The 12,182-nt window shown below is 34.6% G+C and overlaps 1 protein-coding gene across 2 annotated transcripts; it reads right to left on the bottom strand.

Annotated features, from left to right (window-relative positions):
- Positions 1–6,207: 6,207 nt before the first annotated feature.
- On the bottom strand, positions 6,208–11,944 carry LOC136224679 (uncharacterized). 2 transcript variants are annotated; one of them, XM_066013087.1, is made up of 4 exons: positions 11,847–11,944; positions 9,327–10,469; positions 7,311–7,984; positions 6,208–7,229 (listed from the first exon to the last, which is right to left on the bottom strand). In XM_066013087.1, exons 2-4 carry the CDS (start codon positions 10,436–10,438, stop codon positions 6,208–6,210), a joined length of 2,808 nt encoding a protein of 935 aa, XP_065869159.1. In that variant the 5' UTR covers positions 10,439–10,469; positions 11,847–11,944. The 2 variants fall into 2 exon arrangements, with proteins under 2 accessions (XP_065869159.1, XP_065869160.1); XM_066013088.1 differs by lacking the exon at positions 11,847–11,944 and adding an exon at positions 10,557–10,747.
- Between the last annotated feature and the right edge of the window lie 238 nt (positions 11,945–12,182).

The following is a 12,182-nucleotide window of genomic DNA, read 5'->3' as shown; positions in this document are numbered from 1 at the left end:
GTTGTTGTAGTTATAGCCAAATTCAAATGTTCAAAAGAAGATTGAGCGTCACCAGATCATGTGAAGGCATTTTTCTTGGTGAGCTCGGTCAAAGGGCGTGCAATGCTGCCATAATGACAAATGAGCTTGCGATAATAGCCTGTGAGACCTAAAAAACCACGTACTCCCTTAACATGCTTAGGAACTGGCCATTACTCAGCCGCAATAACCTTTTTGGGATCCATGGAGACTCTGGAACCAGTAATGATATGGTCTAGATATTCAACAGAGAACCTTCCAAATTCACACTTCTTCCTGTTGACAAAGAATTGGTTATCACTAAGTAAGTTGAGAACCGTCGAAAGATGAGAAATATGATCCTCCCAGTGGCTGCTGTAAATCAGGATATCATCAAAGAAAACAAGTACAAACTTGCGTAGTAAAGGGGGAAAAAGATTGTTCATAACATCTTGAAATGTCAATGGAGCATTAGTTAGCCCGAAAGGCATTACTAAGTACTCGTAGTGTCCATCATGAGTATGAAAGGCAGCCTTTTCTATACTATCATCCTTCATTCGAATATGATTAAATCCCGACGTTAGATCCAACTTAGTGAAAAACTTAGCGCCCTTTAATTCATCAAGTAACTCATCCACAATAGGAATTGGGAACTCATACGGAATAGTGACCTTATTCAAGGCACAATAATCGATGCATATTCTCCAGGAGTTGCCCTTTTTCTTTACCAAAATAACAGGGCTTGAGAAGGCACTTTTGCTACACATGATCACCCCAATGCGCAACAATTCCTGAACTTGGTATTGAATTTTGGCCTTTTGATGATAAGGGTATCGATACATGCGGACACTTACGGACTCTATCCCGGTACAATATGAATTCATGATCATGTAATCTCTGAGGAGATAGACATTTAGGTCCTTAACATAACAGCCTGAATTTCCCTAACAACGCATCCATTTCTGCCTATTGAACAAGTTCCAATTCATGGTCTCCTAACTTAGACCGTTGTTTCTCAATTTCGAGCACCTGTAGTGTCTATTGGTGTGCCTTAGTTCATAGGCATTGGTTCTAGAATATGCATTAGACATTTTGTATATTGTTTGAATACATTTTATAAGTGTTATGTGAATAAAGACATTAATTCATATTGTTTATATCTTGTGCTATGAAACACGTATAAAGTATCCATTGATTGATAATCATAAAATGTCTGAGACATGTTCTATTCATGGGAATGAATATAACTAAAGGTCTATGCATCTAGTATCTGTGTAGTTGTATAGGAAGCGCCACTACAACACTTGTATAGTCAGATATGGATACAAGTACGCATTGATGTAGCTCAATATGGGACTGGACCGATCCGCTTTAGAAAGATTCATGGTGGACGTGTCATTAATCTTTCTAAGTGTAAAACTCTATTATCTCCAGACTCGATTTCATTGTAGTAAATGATGTGGGATTCCCCTCATTTTGATATACGCCTAACAGGTTCGTAACAGGATGCCAAATATGGGTATGTTGGGTGAATCATTAAACACGTTGTTGCAGATAGATGAAGTGAATGAATTACCACTCACCTAACGGTGATCAAATATCACCAGGCCACTTGATTCATGGAACTGAAAAAGTGCATGGGCATGCCCTGATAAGTAGTTTACTTATCTGATTTATCAATTCACTTTAGATCAAGATATATAATAAACCGTATGGAGAATGACAACCACCATGTCTCTGGTTTATAATATATGCAATTGGTAAGAGATACTGAGAGTTCATCTATTAGGTTTCATGTGTCTTCTAAAGACGACTGAAATAATTCATATCAGCTACGGATTGTAATGGTTTTATAGAACCCACTTATGGTCATTGGACTTTAGGCCCATGTCTGGTTGAGGACAAACCTTCAGGATCGTGCACACACAACTCGTGGAATTGAATAAATGTATAATCATAAATACATGTTATGTATTTAATCGGAATGGAATAAGTTAATTAATTGTTAATTAATTAACATGGGATAAATTGATTATTTGTTATGCAACAAGTTAATCAATTTCATATTTAATTTGATTATGGTTAAATAATTAAATTTCCAAATATAATTAATTAATCAATTGATTAATCAGATTGCATAGGATAAATTATTAATTGAACCATAATGCAATTTAATTCTTTAGTGCCTTAATTATACAGTAAAACCTCGATAAATGCATATCATTGGGACCGGAAAATCAATAAATTATTCATTTATCGATAAATCAATATTTATTATTTTATAGATAATTTTTCATTGTAAAATGCATACAGACGAAGAAATTATCCAGTCAATAATGAACAATGATGATGGAAATGATCCAGAACCAGATGATAGTTGCGTTGTCGCAAATGTATCGTCAAAAGAGGCCTTTTAAGCAATGGTCACCTTAAACAACTATCTGCTACAACATGAGCAAAATATACCTGAAGTTTTATTTGCACTACAAAAAGTTAAGGATGGTGTTCATTTTGGTTTATGTGAAAAGAAAAAATAATCAACTATAGATGCATTTTTTTCAGAAAAAATGACTTCTAGTTGATTGAGATTGAAAGGTTTTGGTGTGTGTGTGTGTATATATATATATAATTCAATAATTATTAATTTATATTTTCATTGGGCCCTTAAGGATTTAAATATTTTTATTACTTAATGCATTTAGCAAGGTTATTACTTTAGTCCATTGGCCCAAGTCGGAACCGGAAGAATTTATTATATAAACGAGGTTATTACTTTATCGAACATTCATTTATCGAGGTTTAACTGTATATGTGGGGTAATTGAATTAGGCCTAATTGATCCTAATTGAATTAAATATAATATATAGGGTTATATTTATGATTAGGGATCAAAGAGGGACTAATTAGATATTAACTACTTAACTTAAACCTGATTGGTACATGTATATAATGCCTAGGTTAAAACAATTAATTAACCTAGCCTCCTTGCTTAAGAATTTCGGCCCCCTCCCTATCCATCACTGGTGTTCTTCGCGTTCTTGACATTCCGTAGTGATTTCGGCTAGCATCGATTCAGTTCCTAAACGGTTGGTGCATGAAACTTTGGAGATTCACTCAACTTGTGGATTCCTGCAGCCGTCTGTAGAAGAGACATAACCCGTGAGTTTTTAATCTTCGTTTTAATTTTGTTTTTGAGGATCAACCTGTGGTGGTCTAACCCGATCTTAACTGGATTATAGAAAATTTTAACGGTATCATTCTGCTACGCTTCGTTGATTTTCGAAGATTAATCCTCAATAGTGTCTCCATATGATCACTAGAACAAGCTAACCACCCACACAAAGAGGAACTAGTGTCCCTGATTTCTTTGTTGGTGCCCTGTAAAATAAATTATGTGCCTCTAGAGATAAATCACATATATTGTAGATCCCAATGGTGAGTTACTTCTCATATAAAAAAAACCAGAGCTTCTACGGAACAAGAAAAAGATCCCAAACGAATGGGAAGCGAGCGACACTGTTCTGAAATTGTAACACGGTGCCCATCACCCAACTTGACAGTCATGCCGGTGAAATTCTCAATCGAAATTCCCAAAACTAATGCTAACTTTCTAGACAGAAAATTGTGTTGCTCCGCTATCGATCAAAACCTCTATTGTGGTGATGCTAAACCATGTAATTCAAGGATTTGGCACTCACCTTCTATGGTAAGAGTAGCAGTGTAATCATCTTCCTCAACCCGAAAAATTTGCCCATCATCGGCCATCATCTCATGAGCTGCCAAAAGTAAAACCCTAAGAGCACCCACAATGGTCGAATCACTTTTGTTGTATAACTTCACTAAAAACCCACTTTTTTCAAAAAAAATCTAATACACTCAATCACATCCTCATTACACTCATTTGTATCACTTTTCTACGTAGGTCCTACTTGTCATAAAACTCTTACACACTTCAAATAAATTATTAGTTCTATTCACCAAACAATTAATCTAATTATTTCATCATTCAATTTAAAAAATTCAATTAATCTATAAATTAGTTAAAAAAAATAAATATCAATTATATCTATAATTATTTTTCACCGAAATAGTTAATTAAAAATATAATTAATTGCAAAAATAATATATATTTAAGAAAATACGGGTTGTGGGGATCCCCTCATGGGAGATATTTGCATATTCGACGTATTTCGGTTTGACATTTGGAAAGGATTAGGGTGTTGCGAATCGGAATACTGATTTTTCTGAGAGGATTTTTTGCTACGTTGGTATTTATCCATATCTCGGAATATGTTTAGTGTTAAAATTTGTAAGATGTAGGTGTGTTTTTGTATGTGAAAATGAATTTGGGTATTTATAAAGAAATTTTTGAAAAATATAGCTATTACGGTAACTATATATATATATATATATATATATAAGTTTTTTTTAAATCGATAGTCCAACAGTCATGTGGACTTAATTAAAAAAATTAAACCTATATCCATATATATTGAAAGAGTCCAACTTGTGAAAAAAAAAAGAGTCCAACGTCTTAGTTAATTAAAAAATAAAAATAAAAATAAAAAAACTGTGCACAGCAGACGCACCAAAAGCTGAGACGCGCCTCAAGCGCGTGTGTATCACACGCGCCTGCTGAGGCGCGATCTCAGCCACTCAAACCTGCGTGTTCCACAATCTTCATTATCCCATTATTTGGTCCCCTCCGCATCACAAAAGTGATGCAATTTCCCTCTCTTCATTTAATACTCACTCCTCCGATGCAAAGATTCACTGATATGTATCACTTTTGGAAAGTGATTCAATGCATTATGAGTGGTCTAAGCCTCCTTTGTGAGCACTTATGATTGGGTCTATAGGTTTAGTCACATCTATAACATAGGCCTTTTTACGTTGTTCCTCCCATTCGGTGCGAGTTAGGGATCGAAATCCCCTATTACGATTTGAGGACAACTCAAAACCATCGTTGCTGCTGGAACCAAAAGAATCGCGAGTTGAAGGAAAATGGGGATCATGATTTGAAGGAGAATAAGATTGGGAATAATTACCTGTCAAAACGGTGCATAGAGGGTTTGGTTTAGTAGGATCTTTTGATTCTGGTCGGTGGGTATAACCCACATTAGAGTCGGGTCAGTTATTAGAAATAGGAGCCCCATGACCTTCTTGTTCATACTCATCACTACGTCGCTCCTGTTGACGCAACCATCAAGAAGAAAACTCCTCCATACATCATGCTTTCCACATCTTTGGCCACATATATCGCCGGAAACAGTGATTCCGACCGGTGAGGACGCACCCTTCGTCTGATCGATGTCACTTTGTAGACCTCCAAAAAACATAATACACAAGGCTTGTTTGTTTGACAATCTTGGAACCAATGAAAAAAGATACTCAAAATCTTCTATACATTCTTGAACCGATCCTGATTGACGAAGGGTTGAAAGCTGCTTATAAGGATTCTGGATATCTAAACCCCTAACCGTTGGAGAAGCTCGATGGTGAATTCCTCCCAAGTCAAAGAGTCATGAACCTCCTGAACCACCACAAACTAGTGTTGTGCAACACCACACATGCTAAGTTTAGCCAGACGGATTTGCATGTCCGGCGGAGTCTCGTGAATCTCGAATTAAGTCTCTGCTTTGGAAATCCACCCTCGGGGATCATACTCCTTGAATTCAAGGAGCTTGACCTTCTTTGCCTGTAGATGGAACTCATCAGTGGAATGTGTTCCTTGCTTCTTAACCCAGCCCATCATGTAAGCCCTGAATTCTTCTTGTTTTAATTCTCTGCTTCAATTGATTGTTTGATTTCTTGAATCTGTTCGTCTTGAGCATCCAAACGGGCCTGAGTTCTTGTTTCCATCAGTACTCCTGTTTTTCCGTTCTTCGAACCCGGCGGGCCAGAACCTGTTCTCTATCAGTTACATTCATCCCTCTTTGCAAAAGCCTCTTCAAAATTGTGCCAATGCTTAGTCCTAGTTTTCACAAACTTTGTTATATAATTATAACATTACCAATTAGAAGTGAGAAAAAAAAATACTAAAAGATGAAAAGAAGTTGAAGAACTTAAGAAAGACAAAATTAATTTGTTTGATTTCTTCTTAAAGACAAATAATTGAAAAGCCATTTTGGGCTTTCATACAAGTGAGAATTATGAACAAAACAAAAGTTAAAGATTTAAGAATACAAGTAATGAATTGATACATGATTCTCAGAATTTGACACAGTGGGAAGGCAGACCAGTTTCATGATCAACAGCAACAATTTCTGTACGATTGTCACATCTAAGTACATCTTGTCCCAACTTAGCACCAGCTGCCTTAAGACCCTTCAATGAAACAGCCTGATTGAACAGGTTAATTGATGGCAATTTTGAAGCAGGAGGCAACTTTCCATTTTGCAAGAAGTTTGTAAAATGTTCCTTCAACAATGGAACTTCAAAATCTCTCTTATCATGCTTAACAACATTGTCTTTTGCACTAATGTGAGCTCCTGGTTCCATATGATTAGTAGAAAAGCTTGACTGATTGGGGAAATTCGGATAGAGACTCACATATCCTCTCAGATACATCATGTCTATCAGGAACTTTTTCCAGGAAGCTTGCCATCCATTAGTTCTAGACTTAGGAATCTGAACTGGGTTCGATTTCGCGTCTTCTGTGAATCTCATGTTCATGTATACATAGAATTCTCTCCATAGTTTCGGGAAGAAAACCGCACCCCAGCTGCAGGGTAACTGATGTAGATAAGGTGTGTGTGGATGGATTCTGCTGAAGAACTCTGTTGGTGTCCATTTAGGCCTTTCTTTCACAACTTCTACAATTCTTGGTGTGTATAAGGATATAGAAGAGAGCTCAGGAAGTGAAATTTGGGGATCATAATGGTATGCTAAAAGAGCATACTTGATCCATAGGTAGTAATATGGAGATACTTCAATGTCATCTTCTAACAGAAGTCCGAAATCATCATCATTCGCGGGGTACCAACTTTCGCTTACTGCGCGAATTAGTCCGCCTTGGATGATTCTTCTTCTCAATGTTTTAGGACCATGAGTCCAATTCAATGAATTCACAAGCCTTATAGTGTCTGCATCCACTTTGCTATCCATATTGAAGCTGATAGGAATTTCATCCCCTAAATAGTATGCATTTGTGAGTGAATTCAGCAGCCGAGTTAATGATTGAGCGCGGTTTTGAGTGATTATGTTCACTGAAATCCTCATTTTATTCCAATCTGCACAATGTATTCAATCATAAGTTAACTTAACTTGATCATTCAACTTGTTCAAAAGTGAAATATATTGCAAAAACTTACTTGGCAAAGCAGTTGATCTTAGATCAGCCATCCAAAGAACTTTTGGTATAGAAAGTCTAGGCAGTAGAATCATTGTTGTAACATTAGGACTACGCGTCTCGGTCGCCATTTTCAGAGCTTTCTTCACATTAGTATCAATATCAGAAACTGTGATTACCACACTAGGATTATGAATTTTGATTAGTCCTTTCATGCTAGAGTAAACTGCTTGAACAACAGGAACTTCAGATGTTGAAATGCCTGATAAAGCCCCGATTGCAAGATCGAATATCTTAAATCTTCTCTCCTTGCAGACCATTTTAGGCCAATTTAGAGCAGCAGCAGCATCTTCACAAGAGCAGAAATTGCCACCAGAAACAACAATGTAGGCCTTTTTGCCTACAGTTTTCCTGAACTTGTCAAGAAGAGGAGCAAGTGCTCGAACTTCATCGACCGAATGAGCGTAGAAAAGCGCATCGATTTTCTGCGGGTTCATTGCTGCCCATTGTGTCACATAACCTGTAGAAAGTGCCCTCCACCATTGATCATCTCGGACTTGAACAATGTCCTTGAATATCACCGTTGTTTCGGAAACATATGCAAGTCTATGTTCACTATCTCCCCATGTTTCCTTATCATTCGGATCAACCGGAAGCACGAATGACCCTGCATTTCTGTACTTTTGAAGCTGATAGCTGCATTTTTGTTTAAAAATATCAGATATTCCCTCCTCATTTTTTATATGTGGTTTAAGATTTATCAATTTGTTCATTGTTGATAAGATTACATGTGACAACAATGATTAATTTAGGCAAGTTGTGTCAATTAAGATAACATTTAATAACAATGATTGTTTAGTTGTGCATTATTGCTAAGTATTGAAAAGTTCAGAAAGAATAAAATCTGAGTTTGTGATGGTTGTTGTTGGTGGTATACATATTATATATAGGCTAATTTTATTAATTTGTCTCATACCATAGTAATGCTCAATTATGTGAAGATAGTGCTACAGGGAATCTCAAAATGCAAGTGGTATTTCCAAGTAATTAATTTTCCATTCTCCATTTTCCTGGATTATATTAATCATGTGAATTATTTGCAGTGGCAAATAAATTAATGGATACAAAGATCTTTGTGGAATTTTTTTGTGAGAAAAATGAAGTTAATGACATGATGAAAGAAATTTTTGTCCAATCAATTAAGCCATTTAAAAAAAATAGTGCAAATTTCAAATTAATAGCTAAGATAAAGTTCATTGTCTGCTCTTAATCGGCATAAAACAACTATTCAAAGTGATTTAGGCTTTAGGAGTAATAAAATATAATACCTAGACGATGAAAAGTGATCAAACAAAAATGTCCTCCGACTTTAAGAATATTTCTAAAAAATCGTTTTTTCTTTTCGAACATCGAAATCACAAATACCATTTTGTTAGAAACAATTTCACGATCTTCAAAATGTGAAAATCCGAAATCACAAAAAAAAAAAAAAAAGTTTAAAATTCTCAACTTTAAAAAAAAAAATCTTACAGTGGGAACAGAATGCAGAATACCCAGCTAGAACTGGAAAAGGAAAATATTAAATTGCTGATAAGTATAATAATAAACAGAAAAGTTGACCACATTTTCTTGAAAAAGATTAAGGTGGACTAGGAGATTCCTGTATTAAAAAAGTTCAAATAAAAAACTTCATTTTAGAATAAAATTACAACTTCAAATGCTTGCTTAGTGGATTATCAACTTAATCTGCAAGTAGCTCAACTTAATAATACAGCGTTTCTGCTATATATATATATATATATATAGAATTCTAATTTTATATTTTAATGAACAGGTTGCCAAACCATTATGAAATTCAATTATTGTCACACTCAAAATCAATTTATGCAATCAAATATCAAAATATGCTAACATAAAATTAGTGTACATGACATTGTCACAGTTCAAAAAAAGTACCTTAAAAAAATTCAATTCATTAGCTTAATAACATCATTTACTAATAGCATATATGAAAAGGGGATTAAATGAAATTACATACCTAAGATGAAGATCTTCTCCGGTCATGAAAGTCATCGGTGCTTCGATGAAAAGCGCCTTAACAAGATGTGCAGATAAAAACCAAGAACTAGAAAGAAAATCAACCTGCACAATTTTATCAACTGTAATATCATAAGCAGGATCAGGCAAGTATAAACCAGCCTCCTTGGACCGAAATTTACGGTAACTCGGAAAGGTAAAATCTTTCTGCCTGAAAGGTAAAATTCTTCCAATGCTGCCCAAAACAGAATTCTGATACTTGTCTATGCCTGCTACATGTGATAAAATCTGCAGCATTTTCGTACCGGGAATCATGTCATCATCAACAATGTATACAAGATCAGCTTCTGTTTGTAATGCCAATTGAAACCTTCCATAGTACTTAAAATCATAGCTCGAACCAACGAAACTTATCCGCGAATCGTTGTAACTATCCACAATTCTTTTAAGTGAAACCTCATTAGGACTACCAAATGCTAGCACCCAAACATGATGGAAAGGAAGTGTCTGATGGAGCAATGAATCAATCTGTGCACACAATGTTTTTCTCTTGAAATGGTTCAAGATTACTGTGATTTTCGGACTATTTGGACCGCGTAAATCCCACTTAGATTTCATTGCTAAGAGCTCAGAAAGTGTTTCTGCACCAAAAGACATGTTTTGAAAATGTAATACTTGATCATATAGCTCTCTTTTGAGCTTGATCATCTGCGTATCAGTCGATTTCTTCTGCGCGAAATCGATCTTTTCGTGCTCACAGACTTGAGACGGATTAATGGGAATGAGTTGTTCAGATAGAACAGAATTAGCAGAGAGTTGGTATCTGCCAAGAACATGATTAGGAACAATCATTTGTTTCCATTGTTGAGCAACTCTTGTAGCCCATGTAAAGTCAGGTTTGGTCCTTAAATCAAGAGCAGGAGACATGTAATACAGCAAGAATGTTGCATAAACAGCAAATGCAAATTGAAGACATGTTAAAGCAGTAACAAGCTTAGATGGAGCTGAACTTTTATTTCCTTTCAATTTGGTCCTTCCTCCTACATAATCATTCAACATTCCTTCCAAACAATCTCCACTTTTAGCAGATGTAGAATTCCTTGTTAACCCCATTTCATCAATTTAATTATATTCAACACTTCACCTGAAAAAATTGGAAAAAAAAGAACAAAATTATAGTACTAGTTAAACTTATATCAAAGAAAAGAAAGAGATGAACATTGAAACTGACCAATTGAGATTGATTTAGGGGTTTGTAGAGGAATGGGAAGAAATTGAGAATGTAGAAAAGTTAGAGGAGCAATGGATTATATATATATGGAACATAAAGAGATAGTAGAAGTGTTAATTAAGCAGATAAACATGAATTTGAGCACTTAAAGCTCACATGGTTCATGTAATAATAAAGTATAGCTTAAATGTGAAGTGGGAAATTTGATTTTAGAATGATTTGAGTGCGTTTTGCATTGAATAATTGTTAAAACTCTCCAATGAAAGCCGGTTTTGATGGCGAAGAAAAGGGCTAACCCTGCGTTTTTGGCACTATGCCCTTCTCACTATTTTATTGTTTCACTAATTACAGTATTAATTAACTAATGGAGATCTTAAATATGCTCTGAATTCTATGGTATTTCCTTGTTTTTTAACTGAGCAAATTGCCAAATCCCAAGATAAACATGACATACAAAAACATCTTTATTAATTAGCCCAGATGCTAAAGTCAATATCCCTAATTTTATTACATAATTAACTTGTACGAGGACAAAAAGAATGGCTCATTAAAAAGCTGGAATTTAAAGCACTAATTTTATACTAATATTTTTTTTTTGCATATATAGCTAGACTCTCTAATCATGGACGACATCAACTAATATTATCACCACTAAATTTCAATTAAGGCTTCAAAATGACAGTTAATGATCTTAAAATAGAAAATTTCAAGAATTAATTATATTTTAAGCAACTTTAGCTTTTCAAATTTTTGATTTTGAAGTTATTTAGGTGTTGTTTAGTTATTAAAAAGAAAATTAATGTTTGAAGGGATAATTTTTTGAAAATAGGGATTTTTGAAAAATAAAAAAAAAGAGTTTTATGGTAAATATGATTCTAAACAATTTTATTCTTGGAAGTTTCTATTTTGAGGTCGTCAACGGTCATTTTGAGGTGTTGATTAAAGTTTAGTGGCTATAATGGGTGGGTGACTTTATGTTACGTTTTGAAGTTTAGTGATCATACCATGAAATGAGTAAAATTCAGTAGCCATGAATATAATGTATCCTATATATTAGTAGTTGTTGTAATTTATCCTATATGACATTAGGCATGGCTGAGAAATACTCTTGTAGTTTCAAACTCGAAATAATTACTAGTAATTAAATAATGGACATCCTTTTATACATGCATAAAAAGTTACTGCATGGAATCTAATAAAATGTCAAATACAGTTATTTCTTGCATTATAATTAAGGTCTAGCTAAATTTAATTAACTAATAATAAAAAGAGAAGAATATAAACGAGTACCTTGTTCCAAAAGAAATTGGAGAAAATACTTTCCTTATTATGCAAAAAAACTTCGATTTCACACCACAAACTATCAATGGATTATAGAAAAGGCCACTGTTTTGCAAACAAAGAAATCGACCACTATATATATATATATACAAATAAGTATGTGTATGTGGCATTTAAGAAGTCAATTTGAGTACAAAATACAAATTTTTTTTTATATATGAAATGAAGGAACATTGACTTTTGATTTTGCGTAGCTGAATATAGGTGCAAAGTATATATGTAAATGGCCTTTTGCCAAACTTGCGCAACTTGTACATGCTGCACCAAAATTTTGCTTCAAAATGG

This window comes from Euphorbia lathyris, chromosome 3 (assembly GCF_963576675.1).
Source record: "Euphorbia lathyris chromosome 3, ddEupLath1.1, whole genome shotgun sequence".
In the NCBI taxonomy this organism is placed as follows: domain Eukaryota; kingdom Viridiplantae; phylum Streptophyta; class Magnoliopsida; order Malpighiales; family Euphorbiaceae; genus Euphorbia; species Euphorbia lathyris.
This window is presented reverse-complemented; position numbering and strand designations above follow the sequence as displayed.